A 20,757-nucleotide genomic window follows, 5' to 3' on the forward strand; every position below is an offset into this window, starting at 1 on the left:
GCTAGTAAGGCCGGTGCCTGAGCAGGGGACACTTCAGCCAGCCTAACCAGGGATAAAGCTAGTGCGTGAAAGGCTGGGTCAGGAGGTGGATGAAGTGGTGGACTGATTAGCTCTTCCGTGCCTCCAGAGTGTGAGGGCACTGGCTGGAGAGCCTCAGCTGAGTCTCTAGGGGGGTCAGACTGGATCCTGGCCGTCCTCAGCCTAGGTGCTGGGACAGGCACGGGAGGTGGCTGGACACCAGTCACCCCCACTCGAGAAACCGAAGCGGGTGTGGCGGTAGACTGGGTCGCAGCTGCCCTCCTCCTGGGAGCTGGCACTGGTGTGGGGGTAGACTGACTGACGGGAGTGGAGATAATGACTGGGTGTGTGATGTTAGCAGGTTTATTGGGGATTGTTCTGGTTTTCCTGCCACCACTATTTACAGTCTTTGGGAGAGCAGAGCAGAACAAATCTTCCCAGTCCACAGAATCTTCCAGGAGGGAAACATCCCACGAATCAGAGATGGGGTTATTGTGCGTTTTGAGTGAATAATCAGATGGTGAGTGCGAAAAACAGTCACTGGAGCTCACCATCGGGAGTGGCTGAAAGTGGTCCGTTTTATGGCGGCGTGTGCGCCGATTTCTCCGGGAGGAGGAAGCGGGCGGGGTACACGTCCGAGCCTCTGGCACGGGAGCCTCTGTTGAGCCGAGGTGGAAGACGGAGCCGCTGTGCCGTGGCGAGGTTGAAGGTCCGGTGAATGAGGCAGGTGATGTGTGAGCGTGGAGCGGAGTGGCGAGAGAGGGAGCGGCCGAAGCGCGGCGTGAAACGTCCACTCTCTGCGGCAGATGCTCCGGTGCAGGTGAGGCAGCAGGTGGGGGAACGCGGCGTCTCCGAGGCCCGCCCAGAGCCAAGCGAGTGCCCTCGAAGACGTGCTCTCGCTCCGCGAAGAGCCGCTGTCTCTCCTTGAGTTTTTCAGCCCACAAGGAGAGCGCTACCTCCTGCCGCTCGTAGAGGTCCGAGTCCGCTGGGTCAAAAGCGTGTCTTCTTGGCACGGGTCGGGTCATTCTGTCAGGGCTCGTGTGCGGAGGTGAGGAAGGGATGACCCACATGCAGGACTCGTGGTGCAGAACGAGGTTTATTGAATATGTAGACAACAGATGATAGGATGGATGGCTGGCTGGCTGGACTTAGCGGACTGGTAGACTGGCTGGCTAACTGACTGACTGGACGGAACACACGACAGAAACAACATCATCAATGACCCGACACTGAATGGGTAGAACAGAGGGCTTAAATACACAGACTGGTGATAATGATGATAATGAGGGACCGGTGAGTACACAGCTGAACATAATGAACTAATGATAATGGGAAGAGGATTGAACATAATACACACAGACCAAGATTAATGATAGGTTTGTAGCATAAACCTATTCGCTGGAACGTTAAGGACAATCTGCTACGCAGCAAAAAGCAAGACTCAAGGCACCAAAGTTCTCTGGTTACTCATGCATGAGGGAGACCTGGCTGGAGCCAAGCGTCGTTCCACCACTTGACCACTGTCAGACTCTCAGCCAGGTTTCCCCACAGCACTCCTTTTATTGTGGTTACATGAATATGCATAGGGTCATTAACATATAACATCTTACATAGGTATACATGTGAACAAAGAATACTGTGTGTGTGTGTGTGTGTGTGTGTGTGTGTGTGTGTGTGTGTGTGTGTGTGTGTGTGTGTGTGTCAAAAGGGTCATATAACACATGAAAGCACGAAGGCAATCATCCTTGGTCAGGAAGAGGGTAGACTAGACCCCCCCGGTAAGGAAGTCCAGCAGTTCATCTAAACAGAAAAGCACTTAGACTAAAACAAATGTAGCTACGTTAATCCTACCATAAAACAATAAAACAAGATGCGACCTCTTCCCATGCCCCCAAGATGCAGGTGTGCATTCCAGTGTGGAATACACACCAAGCCTCTGTAGCCTGTTAAAGATCACACAACTTATCACTACACAATTGATTATACACCTCTAAGCATATATGATTAAATGTTTCCTAATACAAATGACAATAATAAAATCTAAACCCAACATCACCACCCTGTATTGTCATTTTTTAAGGCTATACGGCATATATATCTTCAGCTCTACACCACTTGTCAACATTTTCAGTGCAGGCTTCATTTCATACACACATATCAGCCTTAGTATCCATGTCACTCTGCTGCAACAGTATGTAATTGGTAAAGGTGTTAGCAATCATTTTATTCACCATCGATCTTACACATGGCAAAATGCAACCTGTAAACAAGCAAAGCAATGCCAATAATGTAAGAATGGGAGTCAAAAACCGTAAGAACATATTCCACCATGGTCCAGATGTCAACCAGGCTATCCAGCCTTGTGACGCGTCTCCTCCTGATGTGTGGTCTGCCACATATTTCTGCAGAGCAGTTAAGTTCTGCAGTGCCTCATAGATGTCTCCTCCAGTCGTATATCCATCCGGAATAAACGTACAACACGTCTCTCCAATCAGCTTACACACTCCTCCTTGTGATGCTGTTATCAAGTCTAGGGTCAGCCTGTTTTGCAGTACCATCGTTCTGATGGCCTGTTGCTCCTCCGCTAAGGCTGTTCCCAGAGTCTTAGTGAGATTAATGTGTCGCAGTAGGGCATATCGGTTGATCTCCACATGATCCCGCACCTCTGCAACTCCGATGTTTGGGATCAAACTTTGGAAGAACTTAGCTCCTCCACTCCAAATGCGGAATTCTCGCGGCACTCCAGTGTCTACTGTCACTCCAAACGAGTCAGGTGAGGCTAAATTCACCTCACGCTTCTGTCGGTTGCTAGGGTGATGTTCAACTCTGTCCATGAAGAAGACATGATCGGATAATTTCACCACGGCACACAATCCTCCCCATCCCTCAGGGAGTGATAGATAGGCTTTATGTCCACACAGGAAATACCAATCAGCCAAAACTCTTGTTCCTTTACTGCTCGGCACCGTCCTTGAACATCCTGTCCACTTCTGACTCTTTGCCTTTACTGGTATCCTGTAAGCCCGGTTGGACTTGCATTCAGTCCTCCTTAATGTCAAGTTCTCAGCGCACTTTGCATCGGTCAAGCATTTCATACACCTGCTCTCATCCTCTGGAGGGCAGTAGGTGTATATGTATCCACATAAGTGAAGCGGCAACTCCCCCACTGACAATGATCCATTGTTCATCACACACAACGGCAATTGGGCTGTATTCAGCTTGTTCAGCAATATTATGTCCGGCAGTGGGTCTGACACTTGAGGCCAGGCCAATAAGTCAGTTTGCTCAGAACAATTCATGTTTAGAAGTGGTGACTTACTCCAGGTGATGTTCAGAGGTGTACTGTAATTGGCCTGGGACCAGAGGACTCTGTTGCCAGGATGAGTTGCTAAGCCCAACAGACACCAACTCCTGTCCTTTGATATGCTGTACGGCCACAGTCCAGATGTATATGCGGATAACGGCATATGAGCACACACATAGCAGTCTGTCCTATTGTTCAAGTGAGCAGTTGTATTCATAAACTGCCACCAAAAGTTTGTAGAATAGCCATGAGGGTATTGGGTGTGGTTTCCTTGAACATACAGGGTCTCCACAGCTGACCATGATGACATCAAAGCCATTACACCCAGCAGGGTAGACAACACTTTACCAGCCATTCTGATGAGTACCTGTGGCTCAGTTGGTTTCTTCACCGGATTGAGACGAGGGGCCCTGGAGGCTTTCCCCCCCCTTTGTTCCCGGTCTTCCTGCCACTTACTCCGAGCTGGCCTGGATGTGTGTCACCTTCTTGCAGTGGCTTTGGTGTATCCAGGTGGGTCGTTGTGCAATTTTCACAGCTGTCGGTGTTGTCAGCAGAGCCTGGTATGGTCCGTCCCACCGTGGCTTTGACCAGCACTTCCTCTTTATGACCTTTATCAGCACCCAGTCCCCTGGCTTCAGACGTTCTTCCTGTACAGAAACAGAATCATCTGGCAGATTATTTGCACTCATGACTTCTTTGCTTTTCAGCATTTTAATCATCCAGTCTGCTAGTGTGTTTTCTTCTTCTGCTTTATCATTATCATTACAGAACACTGGAACTCTAAATGGCCTGCCATATATTATTTCAAAAGGCGTTAGGCCATTATCAGTTGGCGTGATTCTCATATACATTTTCACTAGCTCAATGCAGTCTACCCATGTTCTGCCTGTTTCCTCCATTGTTTTCCTGAGTCTCAGCTTTACTGTGCCATTAGTCCTTTCACCAGCCCCGCACTCTGGGGGTGATATGAGCAGTGCGTTTTCAGTGTTATCCCCAGATGTTGTGACATTTTCTCAATTACTTCATTCACAAAATGAGGACCATTGTCACTGTAAATAGTCTGGGGGATCCCATGCTCTGGGATCACATTTTTGCATATTACTTTAGCCACTGAAATAGCATCTGCTTTCTTAGTGGGGACAACTTCTACCCACTTTGAGAACGGGCACACAATCACCAGGCAGTACCTGTAGGTGTTACAGTTAGACAACTCAATAAAATCCATATGGATTACTTCAAATGGGTAGCTGGGTCTGGGAAACCTTCCTCGTTTTGGTCTAAGGTTCCCCTGAGCATTATGTTTACAACATATCAAACATGCTTTACAAAAATGTTTTGAATAAGCATTGAATCCCAGTGTGAAAAACTGCCGTTCAACTGCTGCTACCATTTGAGTTGTCGAGACGTGGCAGAGTCCATGACTCAAAATTGCAGCAGTCCTATATAGGTTCTTAGGCAATATAGGTTTATCACAAAGATAGTAGACATCACCTCTCAGGCTTGCTCCTTTAGTGAGCCACAGCTGTTTCTCAGCTGGAGGTGAGTGTGACTGCATGTCTGCCAGCACATCATGTGTGATGGGCATAGTTTGCTCCTGTGCCGCCAGAATATGAACCCCATGTGTTCCAAGGGCTGCTTCCTTTGCAATTTTGTCTGCAAAGGCGTTGCCCAGTACAATGGGGTCAGTGCCACGTGTGTGTGCTGCACATTTGCAAACTGCAACTTTACTAGGCAGTAAGACTGCTTTCAACAGGGCCTGCAACAATGTTGCATGCTCCACAGGTTTCCCTGTTGAAGTTGTCATGCCTCGTCTTGACCACTGAGCGGCAAAGAAATGAAGTGTAGCATATGCATACTGACTGTCTGTATATATAGTCACTGCCTGCCCTTCAGCTGCTTTGCAGGCTTCCGTCAGAGCCACTATCTCAGCTGCTTGGGCAGACATGGAATGTGATAACTGCCCAGCACGGATGACCTGCACATCATCCACAACAGCAAAGCCTGTTTTAGTCTTTCCCTCTGTTGTTTTAAAACTGGAACCATCAACAAACCAAATCTTGCCCTCAGTGAGTGGTATGTCCGTTAAATCACTTCTAGGTTTACACTGTGTTTCCACATGCTCACTACACACATGTGGTGTACCCTCCTCCTCTGTGGGCAACAATGTAGAGGGATTCAAAGTAGTACACCGCTTAATAGTTATGTGTGGCTGGGAGAGCAACAGTGACATTAAAGACAAGTGTCTGGCAGGTGACAAGAATGTCATTTTAGTCTGCAGCAATAAAACATCAACCTCATGTGGGACCAGCAGGGTCAAAGGGTGAAACAAAACAATTTCACCAGAACACTTTACGGCTTCAGCGGCTGCACACACAGATCGCACACAGTGAGGTAAGGCACAAGCCACAGGATCCAGCCTCTTAGAATAATAAGCTACTGGCTTCATGCCACCTCCACATTTTTGTGCTAACATGGATGTCATAAAATGTCCTTTACAGTCAACAGTTTGAACAAAAGGCTTGTTATAATCTGGAAGCCCTAGAACCGATGCTCCTGTCAGCATCTGTTTCAGCGTGCACAAAGCTTGCTCCCCCTCAGGGGTCCAACTTAAACTTTCTGACATAGCCAAAGGCTTACTGTACATCATATCTAATAATGGCTGCGCAATTTCAGAGTAATGGGGCATCCACGATCGACAGAAATTTAGCAACCCTAGGAATTGCATCATGTGTTTCTTTGTCACTGGCCTAGGTGCTGCCAAGATAGCTGTTTTCCTCTCTGGGTGTATGCTTTTCCCTGCTGCACTAAGCAGATGTCCTAAAAATTTCACTTCTGTCTTTACCCACTGTAGCTTTGAAAGTGAGGCCTTGTTACCTGTCTCAGCTAAGTGAGTCAGCAATGCCAATGATATGTCTTTGCAGTTCTTCTCTGAATTGGATGCAATTAAAATGTCATCGACATATACCAACATCTGTGAATGTGATGAAATCACAAAATCAGACAGACAATTTGTAATATTCTGTGTGAAAATTGTAGGACTATCACAAAAACCTTGCGGCAGTCTGGTGTATGTGTATTTTTTGCCTTGATACGTGAAACCAAACCAGCCTTGTGAATTCTCATGTACTGGTATGGAAAAGAAAGCATTACTTAAATCTACCACGGTGAAGTGCGTCATGTCTGGTTTAAGCTGATTTAATAAGGTGTGGGGGTCGGGGACGCATGGAGCTATACTCTCCACTGCTTGATTTACAGCTCTTAAATCTTGAATCATGCGCCACGACTGTGAATCAGCCTTTCTAACTGGGAAGATGGGTGTGTTACATGCTGCTTGTGGAGCTTCAACTAGTATCCCTGCCTTAATCATATCCTCTATTACTGGTTTAATGCCTTCTACTGCATCAGGCTTTAAGGGATATTGTTTCACTCTTGGCCTAAAAGACGTTTTGGGTTTTATAACTACTGGACTCGCTGTTGTTATTAACCCCACATCAGTCTTCCCAGTAGACCAGAGCTTCTCTGGGACCTGTTTAAGCTCCGGGTGATCTTTGACATCTACAACATATCATTCTGCTGTGTCATTCTCACTCCCCTTTAAATGTGTTTGTGGTGTAGTGTGTGTCACCCATCCCAGCTTTTTACGAAAGATGCTGTGCTGCATGTCTGTCTCCCAACCCCCTCCAGCTTGCTGCCACATTCTAACACTCTCCCCCCGTCTCACCAAAGATGCTAAGTCTGTCCACTCGGCTGTGACACTCTTTGTCAGTGAAATGTGTGGTGTTTGCCCTGTAAAAAGTTGTTGTGCAGCTTCAGAAAGGATCACACTACATCCAGCCATGGTTTCACCATCAGTATATATCGCTTTTATGGTGATTCTCTGTGGCCCTAATTTCAGCACTTTATCTGTGTAGGCCTCATCAGGCCCAGGCATGGTCTTAAATCTCAGTGTGACATGCAAATCATCTGGTGGCTGTATGTCATGGCTAGTTGTCAACATTTCCTCAGCTGCAGCTAACAGTTTACAGTTTATTTGATCAGGTCTGGAGGCCGACAGGTCAAGTGTCCAGTAATAATGCAAATCCCCACTGCCCTGATGAACCATTGTCTCAGCAGTTTCACCTTTTCCTGCAGCTATCATCCCAATGGATGTTGGAATTATTGAAATTCCAAGTTTCATCATCATATCTCTTCCCAAGAGGTTCACCGGACAAGTTGGGCACATTACAACTGAACTCTGAACTGCCTCTCCTGTGGTAGGATCTCTAATCCAGACTGGTTTAGAGATTCTATGCTGATTTAACTGACCATTTGCAGACTTCACATAAATTGTGCCATTTGAAGGGTCAACTCCTGACACATGATCTTTTAAAACAGTTTTATCTGCACCTGAATCACACAGAAATTGAACAGTTTTGCCTTGCACAGTTAACGTGCGAACTGGTTTTACTTCTTTCCCTGACAGATTTAACAATACTTCAGTCAAATCTAGAGTCTGAAACACAGGCTGTTGTAAATTCTGGCAAAGTAAGGGATCATTTGTACATGTATGTGTGTTAGCAGTGTCAACAGGTGCTAGTCATTTATTATAATAAGGGTTTCTTGGATCAGGGCGTTTATACTCTTCAGGCACGCGATCAGGACACTCCCTTGCGTGATGGCCCATTTCCCCACATGCATAGCACTTATCATCTCTTTTACCACGGTTATCCTGGGGTCGCCATGGGCCTCTACCTCTCCTATTCCTGCCTCTGTTTTGCCCTCTTCCAGCCTGTCCCTGAAACAAAATTTCATCTACTAAAAAGGCAGCGGCCTCAGTGTTTTGTGACTTCTTTTTTTTATTTTTAATAACTTCCTGTGCATGGCGGGCCCAGTTCATGCATTCAACGGACCCATCAGTGTTCTGATTGACATTTTGTTTCCTGATGAGAGCAGCAATGCGTGGATGGAAGCCATTCATCAAAGCATGTTTTAACTGCTGCTGATATGGGCTGGCCTTCTCTGCACTCTCTTCAAGGCCACTATGTTCTTTGAAAACTTCCTCTATTCTTGCCCTGAACTCATGAACATCCTCTCCTTCCTTCTGAATGCATTGGGCAATTTTGTTGTAATCTACAGAAGCTTTAAAGGTATTTCTAAGACGCTCATAAACCCCGTCAACTTGGCCTCTTAAATTTGCATGGCCATAGGCTAGGACTGTATCACCATCCCTCCCTGTGTAGGTGCCTCGCACGCGAGCCCAATTATATGTGAGACACTTCTTAAAGGTGGCTTCTGTTTCCTGACCGTTTAAACGATACGAGGAGCAGAGTTGCTTGTGTCGGGCGATAAATTCATCAACATTAGTCAACGGGTTTCCTAAATCTTTACATGCCTCTGCACATTCAGATTCAGTCCATGGCCTGTAAACACAAATAACACGGCTTTGGTCATTTTCAACACCAAAATGGGGATTTGCAACCTCCACCATGGGAAAGGTATCATGGAAAGGGTAGACAGGCATACCAGCTGCACTCGCCCCATCACTTTTAGTTTTGGATCTAGTGTTATAAGGGCTTAAATATCGTGCTGCGGCATCCCCAAACTCCAGCCGTACTCTGTCCTCCTCCTCTCTCTCTCTCTTCTCCTGCTCCTGCTTTTCTTCCTCCTCTCTGACCTCTCTCTCTCTCTCTAATGCTGCTCTACGCTGTTGGTCCTTTAACGTCAGCACCACTGAAGTAGACTGCACCGTCTCATCTTCAGGTTTCACAGCTAATGCCTGCAAAGCTGCTCTCTTCGCATTCACTGCCTCCTGTCTTTTCCGCGCCTGCTCCAACCACAATTTAGCGGACGCCAGTTGTAACTCCTTCTCCTGTTTAAATTTTCCTTTCGCACAAGCTGCCTTTACTGTCAACTGATCTACTAACATTTGACATAGTCCTACAACCAATTTACCTTCAAAATCATATTTCTTGCGCCAATGTCCTAAATACTTTGTGCTACCGGGAGCGAATTTCATCATAAACTTCTCGTCACCCTCTGGCACACTCTTGGTAGCTTGGGAACCCATAATAACAACAACAACAACAACTGCTGACGTCACAGACCACGTGCTCTGCTCTGCACGCACTCACACAAACACACTCACACAACAACAAAAAATTAACACGAAATAGGCCTATCGTCCAGCACAAATGGACTCCGCGGAACTTCTCAACACCTCACTGAGCGGTGGAGAACTCACTACAGTACCCCACAAAGCGGTCTGTATTTTAACCAAAATAAAGTTCGAACTGCGCAACTCTGCGACTTAATGCTTCTGTACTAAAACCCCACTGAGCGGCTTTGTACATCGCCCCACTGAGACGGTGAATTTTAGCCCCACTGAGCGGCCACGGGCAACACCCCACTGAGCGGTGAAGACGTAATTATAGCTATAAACTCTTTTTTTTTTTTTTTTTCTTACTTGGAGTTGCTTATTGCGTGTAGCGTCAGTCCCGAATCCCATCAATCGCCATCCATCGAGGAGAAAAAAACAGACGGCTAATCCACCGGCCCGATGACGAATTCTCACGCCTCAGGACTTTGTTGCAGGACCTCTATAAGTCCTGGCTGACGTCAGTCTTTCGGTGTGTCTCTTTTCCCCTCGGTGAACGTCGACTCCAGGGATCCGGCTCGAAGGACCAATTAATGATAGGTTTGTAGCATAAACCTATTCGCTGGAACGTTAAGGACAATCTGCTACGCAGCAAAAAGCAAGACTCAAGGCACCAAAGTTCTCTGGTTACTCATGCATGAGGGAGACCTGGCTGGAGCCAAGCGTCGTTCCACCACTTGACCACTGTCAGACTCTCAGCCAGGTTTCCCCACAGCACTCCTTTTATTGTGGTTACATGAATATGCATAGGGTCATTAACATATAACATCTTACATAGGTATACATGTGAACAAAGAATACTGTGTGTGTGTGTGTGTGTGTGTGTGTGTGTGTGTGTGTGTGTGTGTGTGTGTGTGTGTGTGTGTGTCAAAAGGGTCATATAACACATGAAAGCACGAAGGCAATCATCCTTGGTCAGGAAGAGGGTAGACTAGACCCCCCCGGTAAGGAAGTCCAGCAGTTCATCTAAACAGAAAAGCACTTAGACTAAAACAAATGTAGCTACGTTAATCCTACCATAAAACAATAAAACAAGATGCGACCTCTTCCCATGCCCCCAAGATGCAGGTGTGCATTCCAGTGTGGAATACACACCAAGCCTCTGTAGCCTGTTAAAGATCACACAACTTATCACTACACAATTGATTATACACCTCTAAGCATATATGATTAAATGTTTCCTAATACAAATGACAATAATAAAATCTAAACCCAACAGCTAACACAATAAAACAGGAAGTGGAACAGGCAGTAGATAAACAGTGAGTGTGAACTGAAAACACTGGGTCACCGACCCAGGAACCCTGACAGAGTGAGAGAGAATGAGTGAGAAAGAGGGATGGAAGCAAGAGCTCTGGGTGTCTACAAGGGATGATACAGAACATTAAGCGGCTTACAGTAGGGATAACTGATAATGATCAATATGCTCCTGACAGAGACCTAGATTGTAAATGACATTCTTCATGGATTCAACATAAATCTGGAGTAAAATCATTTACTCTTATTTTTATGAATCAAGAAAGCAAGCATGAGAGGAGATTAAAATTATGAGAAGATGTAGTTTTACAAATCCCTAATGGGAAACTAGGTCAGTGCAGTGGCAAGGCTTTAGCACACACATTTTTTTTTAAATTCAAAGTGACAGGACCACCCTCATTCCACCCACACCAAATCTCGACATTAAACCTCTATCCCCCATGTCAGAGAGATTTACCACTTCACTGCTAAGGGTTAGTAGGTAATGGGCATTGCAGGTTTTGGTTGCATAGGGAACAATCTAATGTATTTACCAACTTGTCAGATGTCAATTATTGGTATCCTTCACTCCCAGAAGGAATCACATCAAATGATCTTTTCAAAATTAAGATACTTTTAGGTCAGGATCTGCCCACTTTGTGTCACAAATGTTTACTGTCTTTACTACTATGCCCCTTAAACACAACATGAAAGCCATGGGAATCAGGACTGTTGGGCCAGCTGACAATAAGCTACAATGGTATACACTGGAGCCAGCTGAGGTGGTTCGGGCATCTGACAAGGATGCCTCCTGGGTGAGGTGTTCCGGGCATGTCCCGCCGGGAGAAGGCCCCGGGGCAGACCCAGGACACGCTGGAGAGATTATATCTCTCAGCTGGCCTGGGAACGCCTTGGTGTTCCCCCGGATAAGCTGGAGGAGATGGCTGGGGAGAGGGAGGTCTGGGCCTCTCTGCTTAGGCTGCTGCCCCCGCGACCCGGCCTTGGATAAAGCAGATGAAGATGGATGGATGGATGGTATACATAGACCTTAAGTCAATCTTCAGACCATTCAGCCCTTTGTGCAAAAAATAAATTCTTATTTATTTATTTTATCACAGACAGCATGATGATGATGGCAGCGTAAAGTGCGCTCCTTCCCAAGTGGTGGACTCTAATGCAAGTGCACATTTCTAGTAGATTATATTCTGGATTGTGGATATTCAGAAATGCTACAAGTTCCAAGTCTTTAGCCATGGTTGACACTTCACTTGACCTTTCTTTCATCTGACCCTGGTCAGAGTAAAACCTGGATCAAGCATCTTTGCTTTGGTCCCATCAGCCTCACATCAGCCCCTAAGATTTACAAAGTCTAAGCCCAGGTCAACCATGCTCATGTTCAACCCTCAAGGTAAGTCTGGGACTATGAAGTCTGACTGGCAATGTAGAATGTCTCCTCTCTGGTGGGGAAGACGCAGCAGACAGTATAGGAAGTGAAAAGATACCAATGATCATATTCCTTCTACTGGTGTAGAGGTGTTTAGTTGGACTTTTATCTGAGAGAACAAAAAAGGTAAACCCTATGCAGCTGCACTTCTCAAAAAGGGTGATTATTTTTTTATGCTTATGAAGCAAAAACCAGTTCAAAGAATTTCATCTTATTGGAGTCTCTGAGTGGGACATTAAGGATTCCTGGCTCAGGACTTGTATCAGATACTGTTTGATCATAAGGTAGTTCATACAACAACACCTTAGGACAAAGATCAGTGGATTGACTTTGATATTATTTCAGAGAATGTGCATTTTAATGTACCACTTTTTGTATCCTGGATAGTCTTTTTCTGTTTCTTTTTTCTAAAGAAAGTTAGTGACTTTGACTTAGTCAAGAATTTTTGAACACTAGGTCCAGAAAGTAGGGACAGTTGTAATTTTGTATTTGCTTGTGTCAGCACATAAACAAATCAATAATCTCCTCACATGAATAAAATATGAATACAATGACAATTCCTCTCTGTCAAAGACATGGATTTGAATATTTCATCATTTATAGATATCTGGAAAGCTTGAATACAAAAAGACTAAGCTTTCTACTTTTCCCATGTAAATAGTATAGACCATTTATCTGTAAAGAAGCATTACTTTTTTATATTATAGCTAGTTATCTAAAAGATAAATTGCTGACACACACTACAACAGTGTTTGACAAGAATGATATGTCAGTCCAGACCGTGTCATTGCATTTCTCCACTGACTATTGAAACCAGACTTCATATTCTATACTGCTATGTGAGAAACATATTTAAAGTTACAGTGCAGTAATGACCAATTTAATTTAAGTAATACTTTACTTCCATTTATGATTTATACATTTTCTTTTTCACTTTTAATACTGGGATATTACACTTTTGGAATTATTTATTGCTATAAAGTAAAGTTTTTGAAGAATCCCATTAAGAAAAAACTCAATAAAAAGTCAATTGGGATTTAAGACATATTGTAGTTTTCATGTGATCTTTTATTAATATGTGATCTAATTAAATGCGGTTAAAGTTATACATCAAGGAATCATTAATGCCTGGGTCTCTGTGTGCTGTACATTATTCAAGTCATTGTCTTTCATATTAAACATTTATATTGGCATTTTGAGAGAGGGTTTAGTAAATGAAAAATGAAATGTTTTTATTTCAATTTTTAATGCTTTAATTTGTCCATGTGAGGTAGATGTATTCCAGATACCATTACAAGGCTAAATGCTAAGATCATTTATTCTAGGCAATGGATGAGAGCTACTCTGAAATATTCTCACAGTCTCTGTCTTCCACCCTTTAAGTGAAATAAATGATTAGATATAAATTATGGATGTAGCATTATAAATCTGCATCCATTAAAGCTTTGTCCTGTTACACGTCTTCTGGATTCAGTCCCAAAAACTTTACTAAAATCTATACTCCACCCACAAAGCAAAAAGCTTGTCAGAAGAATTTGAAATGTTGTTTAAATGTTCCTCACTCTCCAGTTGCATATAGTCTCATGCTACAAGCAGTAAATATTTACTAATGGAAAATAACAGTGCGGTTTGAACTGTTGTCTGAGTTGCATTAACATTCATTCATCCTTTAAAATGAGATATATTGAGTTGCCAGTGCACCTCATTCAGTTTTCCTTTTTAAGAGGTCACAGCATACTGAAATATGTGAATTAAATATTATACTTGTTATGAATACATGGATAAATAGGTATAATTGTATGCCATTTACCGGTTCATTACTTTTGCAAGGAGGCTGTTTTCAGTCCATATGCTTTGTCCATTTGGTAGTTTTTCCCCTTCTTTTCCATCTCATTATCCAGCATAAACAAAACTCAAAAGTGTTTACAACCGTGATAGGGTATACTTATACACAGGAGGCTTTGAGCTAAATGATAAAATTATATGCTAATTACTCATGATGACCGTGCTAACATACTCAGATGCTTGGCAATTTAGTTTAGTTCTTTCCATTTGATGACCTCATTGACAAGTTTTGACATCTGACAAGTATATTTCAATCAAGATGTGTTTTAATGAGTCAACAGATTTTTTCAAGCTAATCCCTACCCATCCATTCACTTCCACTTATCCTTTCCAGGGTCGAGGGGGGCGCTGGAGCATATCCCAGCTGTCATAGGGCGAGAGGCGGGGTACACCCTGGACAGGTCGCCAGTCTGTCGCAGGGCTAACACATAGAGACACAGACAACCATTCGCACTCACATTCACTCACAGATTCAGTCTAGAATTTATTAAAAGCTACACTTTTTTATATTTTTCACATGCTTACTTTTACAACAATGAATAGAGGTCACTGTTGCTCGCACAGTGAAATTGGCTTCAAAGAACATGCTTCACCAAAAAGTCATAGTGATTGCTTTGATTACTCACAGTTGCCTGTGATTTTGCATGTTTGACCTCAAATACTTGGTAACTACTAGCTGAGGGACAGTAACACTTGAGTTTTACTACAACTGAGAGATTAGCTGCACAAGTCTGTCACTTCCATGGTTATTCCACTGGTCATTGACCAGTCTCTGCACCTGCAACTGTTTTCCTAGTGACACCCTCCATCAACCTCCATCATCCACTTGCAACCTGCCAGTTCCCAGATGGGTCCTGACCAGTCTGTAGAGCTGTATGACTGGGGCATTGTTAATTTTATCCCACATTGCAACCATAATTGTTAAGACACCTACAATGAATGAAGTTAATGTCACATACTAATCTCAACATAATATGAGTCAGTGGTAGCTCACTATCTAACAGTGGCATGGTTTAATTTGACTGTTAGATGTTAATTAGTTGTTGGTATATTAAACTGTCAGTGTAGAAGACTTTATTATTAGCATGTGTGTTGTCAGAAGCTCAATAGATACAATTTCAGCATGACACAATCAAATCAGCCTAACAAAGCAAAAGTATTCTTCAACTGACTTCTCAGATACTCTTCTGGTTATTTTTACTCTCTGAAAGAAACATTAATCAGTTTTTGTGTTCCAGAGATTTTGAGCATGCGAAATAGATAATCCCTGGTCTGCTTGAAGGACGTCTTGGTAACAGACGACCGTGTTTATTTAACATGATGAGCAAAATTAAACACACTCTGTCTGGATCTTCACTAATCCCCCTTGTCTCTGCCTTCTGTCACCTTCATTTACCACTTGATGTTTTTTTGTCTATCTTTACTTTTGTAGTTGACTCTGACTCAGCTTAATAACTTCTATTCTCTTCTTTCTGTGTGTTTTTCTCTTCCATTTAATTGTTATGATAAAATGCCCCATTTAACTACTCTTGTCCCCCTATAGTGCTGATGAGAGGTTTGATGCCACGTTCCATACAAATGTGCTGGTCAATGCTTCAGGAGCTTGTCAGTACATTCCACCAGGTGAGACATCCCAGATATTTCTATATTCTTACACTACCGTCCCACACTACTCCCAACATGCTAAATCCAAATTGTCATCATCTTAGGGACATCATTATCTCAACATCATCATTACTGTTATCACTGCCATCAACACCCTTCTCATTCTCACCTCACTGTTCTGGTGAACAATCTCTATTCAGATTCCCAAGACAATGTCATTTTACAATCACTGAACATTAGAGACTGTTTCCACTTCCTCCACATACCAAAGTTGTTCCATTTGATATAGATCTAGTGACTCGGGGGGCCATGGAAGATCACTGAACTCACTTTCTTGTTCACAAAGACAGAATTGGATTGCTGTCTTGCATTGTTTTACTGCAACAGCCATTGGAAGATGGTAAATTATGGGTATAAGAAATATATGGTCAGCAAAAATATTCAGACTATAGCATGCAGACATACAAGTTCAAGTTTGCAGAGAAAACTGTTATACCACTACAACCAACTTGGATTATTAACACAAGCTAGCTCTAGCCTCAGCATTGTCTTCTTGGCTGACAGGAGAAGAGCGCGTCATGGTCTTCCACTTATTATGCTTTCTAAAGGGCTTACCATCATCTTTCTGTCAGCTTTAACTAGTGTCACCATTCTCTTTTAGTCTTTTACATGCACTTTTCTGTTTGCAGAACTGCTGCTCACTGAGCAATTTTTGTAAACTCTGGAGATTGTTCTGGTGAAAATCTCAGGAGATCAGCAATTTCAGACTCACTCAAACTACCCTGCCTGGCATCAGCAAAGATGCCATGGCCACTGAACTCAAATACTCCCCCCCCACCCCATCTAATGTTTGATATAACACTAACTAAAGCTCTTGATCTGTTTCTAGATCAGTATTTTTTGAATCGCAAAGCTGATGTTTATTTGTATTCTAAAAGGATATCAGTGCCTATAATAAATGGCTTGGAATATACTAGATTTTAGTATCAGAGAAGCATTTATTTAAAGTATGTTTAAATAAAAATTGTCATGTAGAAGTAACTTTTTATTATTTTAAAAATAAATATTTACATAAAAAAACTGATTGGTTTCTAAAAGTAATTTATCTGCAGGTATCTTGAAGAGTACCTGCTACATCGACGTTCGGTGGTTCCCGTTTGATATTCAGAAGTGTGACCTGAAATTTGGTTCCTGGACCCACAATGGTTGGTTGCTGGATCTCCAGATGATGGAAGTCGATGTCTCTACATATATACCCAATGGGGAGTGGGACCTTGTTGGTAAGAACGAAAACAAAATGTCATGCATAGATGCTGAATAAGAAAGACCCTGATAAGACTCTCACTGAGATTCAGCATTTGTTACGGTTGGAAGGAGGACTCAAGCGCAGGACTCCGGTACTGATGCTTACAAGAAGAGTTTATTTACAAGTCACCAGGTGTATATACAAGAATGTGCAGGGGGGTGTTATATACAGCTGAGTGGGGGAAGAAGGGGTCTCCAGGGAAGTCCAAGGGAAAGCATATGTTCTTCAGAATATCCACTCACACGATCACAGGTTCACACTCCAACACTGCCACACGGGAAACACACGGGGAAAAATCCAAGAGGTTCTGTAGACAGGGAGACAGGGTTAAGGACGATGCACAGAGGAAAACACTCTTCACTAAACTTGCTGTAGCTTTGACTTTACTAACGCGTGGTAGACAACGATCCAGCGACGAACAGCAGTCACCTCCTGGCTTAAATGCTGCTCCCCTTAATGAGACACCTGGGTCTCATCTCCCGAGGGCGTGGACCAAGGGCATGAACCCACAGTGAGTTCCGCCCCGGCGAGAGAGAAGAGGAAGAGAAACAGAGAGGGCTGATCAGCGTGCAGCTGATCCGCCTGGCCGTGACAGTATTAACTATGTGAAACATCCAATCAGTGTCACACACAGCAGGTGTTTCAGCTGTGTTTCTTTCTTTGTAAGATGCCACTCTCTTAGTCAATCAGTCCACAACGAAGGGGTCTTTAGATGGTGTGAATAATGCAGCTTCTATTTACTATAGTACTAAATAAATCTTCAACAAATTCTGTTTCTGACAGCATTTCTGTACAATACAGGTGATGCTAATTTCAAATACTGATCACAACAGGTAGGCTAGCAAATCTAAAAATAAAATCCATCAGAAGTAGTTAAAAAGAACTCTCTCAGTTCATACCTTCAAGCCTTTCAGAAGCATCTAGGAAATGACTCCAGCATTTTGCCTACAGTTAGGGTTAGGGTTGATGACTCAAATGGATAAAGCATATCAAAAAACATGGAAAGTTGCCCATCAAAGTGCCGTTTAAAATCATCCTCCTAACTTTATCCCTCATCCTATCAATATTTTTACTGTATATATTCCACTGCTTGTGTCTCCATATGGAAATAAAGAACTCATCCAGGTTTGGGTGTTAATCGGAGGCCAATGGAATAATTTCCAGACACAAACTGACTAACACACAGAGTTGGTGCACCCAGCTGGCTGGGGGAATAGATGGGGGGTTGTGAGTGTGTGTGGTGACAGCTGGCCTAGGGATGGTTCACTTAATTCAGGCACAGCCAGGCAGCTAGCTGGCCAAGAACACACACTGTCCTGGTGCCTTAGAACATGCCCATGTTCATGCAAGAGTGCAAACACACACTCAAAAGCAAGCAGACACGCATTGTTTCACTGTCTCAGGGGGTAACTCATTAAATTAAGCCATTCCTGAGCCCATTAACCTAATCTGAACTATCACAACTGAATGCCTCACCCCCACCCTTCACCTATTTATAACCTTTACCCTAAAACCAACTCTTATCCCCAAAAAGCAGTCTGGACCCTTCGGGACTGCACTTTTAAGTCTCTAGGGTGACACACGTTCCCATGGGTTAGTGTTCTGTCAGGTTAAAGTCCCTAAAGGGAATGGAGGACATGACCCCATACAAGTGAGCGCACGCACACGCGCACGCACACACACACACACACACACACACACACACACACACACACACACACACACACACACACACACACACACACAAGATCTGGTAAATGCATCTGCAGGTCTACAATCCATCAAATTAATAGAAACTAACAAAGGCTATTTCTCTTCGGCAAGCGGGTGACAAGAGTTTTAAATGAAATGAAATTGAATCCGAGCAATCAATTTAAACTGAATTCCTATAGGAAGTAAGGCTCACACACGCAGTGATAATATCAAGTGTTTTCTGTTACTGACTTGAAAAAAGTTGTGCATTTTGACTGTATTGTTGATTGTGTCATTTTCACAATCAATTAATTGCTATTAGAGGTGTATAATGCTGGGTAAACCATACACAGGCAGCACTCTTGTGGGTTGACTTTTATTCATCACTGATTGTTGATTGTAAGCTACACATGACTGCCTGGCAGTCACACATACTCACACAGAGGTCCTTGATTGATGATATTAATCCAGAGGACAAGCTAACATTGTCTGCATTCCACCTTAAAATGATTATACATATGAAATAGATCTGCTATTGTTACTGATCATTTAGCTATACAATTGTTCTTGTACTTGTAGTTTTTCTGACTATGGCCAGGCCAATGTGATGTTGATTTCTGTTACTGACCTTTTAAAAATCAAAATATATCTATGCCAACAACAAAGATAAAACTATAGTGTTGAACATGGCAGATGACTGCTTTTTGGAGATGTAGCTGGGTAATCTGAAGCATTTACTAACATTTGCAGGTTTTAACATTTTGTGGCAGTCCTTTACTCTTGCTCGGCATATAATACAACCAATGATCATGGCACAATGCATTGCAGCTACAGCTAACTTTCCACAATCTCCAAAGATAATTTTATTTGAAACTATTTAAATTACAGCTAAAGATAAATACACGCTCCTTTTAGTTTTTGTTTATTTGTTTTTTACAAAAACAGAGTTACTGTTCAGATATATATTCTATATTTTCACTTTTTAGTCACCATGAAATGAACTTGAACATAAAATAAACTTTAGTGACTGCTTTTTAATGTCATTTTACTGTTTTCATTTAATTTTTTGTCTACCCTTACTTGTTTTGATACGTTGAACTAGTACTGTGTACAAAAGGTGCCTTTCAAATATGCTGTAAGGAACAGGAACTGTTGTTTGTCTGTAAAATAGATGTGGAAGTATTCATAAATTTTAATAGTTTATATTTGAAAGTTATCAAGCTGGTTTTGATCAAACAAATTCCAATAACAGGATGAAAAGATGGCCAGCTGGTCAGCAAACCTGCCGCTGGATCAGAGACTTCCTCTCAGACCGTGTACAGAGAGTTAGAGTGGGGCCTCATCTTTCCTCAGCCCTCAGCCTCAACACCGGCTCTCCACAAGGCTGTGTACTGAGTCCCCTACTGTACACTCTGTACACACATGACTGTGTTAGTTCCCACCCAGACAACACAGTCATCAAGTTTGCAGATGATACCACTGTGGTGGGGCTCATCTCAGGGGGAGATGAGACTGCATACAGAGCTGAAGTCCAGAGGCTGTCAGATTGGTGTGCAGACAACAACCTGGACCTCAATACCACCAAAACAAAAGAACTGGTAGTTGACTTCAGAAGGAGGAAGTCCGAGCTGCAGCCTGTCAGCATCAACGGGGAGTGCGTGGAAAGGGTCTCCAGTTTCAAGTTTCTGGGTGTGCACATAGACACAGACCTCCAATGGAGCTCTAACACCTCTGCGGTCTTAAAGAAGGCCCAACAGCGTCTCCACTTTCTGAGAATCCTCAGAAAAATGGACCTGAAGAAGGAGCTGCTGACCGTCTTCTACCGCTGCTCCATTGAAAGTGTGCTGACATATTGCATCGGTGTGTGGTTCTCCAGCTGCACCACAGCACACAGAAAGGCACTCCAGAGGGTCATCAACATGGCCCAAAAAATCATTGGACATCCTCTTCCCTCCCTGAAGGACCTGTACAGCACTCGCTGTCTCAAGAGGGCACGCAGCATCCTACGGGACTGCACACACCCAGGACACCGGGTGTTTAAGCTGCTGCCGTCTGGCAGGAGGTTCAGGCTGCTGAGGTCCCGAACAAATAGACTCAAGGACAGCTTTTACAACAGGGCAATAGCCCTGATCAATGTAAATAGCTGACCTGACTGGATACCTCCCTGGACTTTT

General features: G+C 43.5%; 2 protein-coding genes across 2 annotated transcripts in view; one reads left to right on the plus strand and one right to left on the minus strand.

Annotated features, from left to right (window-relative positions):
- The window catches only part of LOC146668708 (neuronal acetylcholine receptor subunit alpha-7-like), a 56,360-nt gene that overhangs the window by 29,447 nt on the left and 6,156 nt on the right, over window positions 1-20,757 (plus strand). The window contains exons 5-6 of the mRNA XM_085410705.1: window positions 15,524-15,603; window positions 16,698-16,865. Of these exons, the coding sequence (XP_085266831.1) occupies window positions 15,524-15,603; window positions 16,698-16,865 (248 nt within the window). The remainder of the gene's footprint in view (window positions 1-15,523; window positions 15,604-16,697; window positions 16,866-20,757) is intronic.
- LOC146668709 (uncharacterized) lies at window positions 1,474-15,577 on the minus strand. Its single transcript, XM_085410706.1, has 2 exons — window positions 9,765-15,577; window positions 1,474-3,969 (listed from the first exon to the last, which is right to left on the minus strand). Exon 2 carries the CDS (start codon window positions 3,675-3,677, stop codon window positions 2,163-2,165), a length of 1,515 nt encoding a protein of 504 aa, XP_085266832.1. The 5' UTR covers window positions 3,678-3,969; window positions 9,765-15,577; the 3' UTR covers window positions 1,474-2,162.

Source organism: Rhamphochromis longiceps, linkage group LG6, assembly GCF_057381845.1.
Source record: "Rhamphochromis longiceps isolate RC_006_pf linkage group LG6, R_longiceps_female_GT1.1, whole genome shotgun sequence".
Classification (NCBI taxonomy): domain Eukaryota; kingdom Metazoa; phylum Chordata; class Actinopteri; order Cichliformes; family Cichlidae; genus Rhamphochromis; species Rhamphochromis longiceps.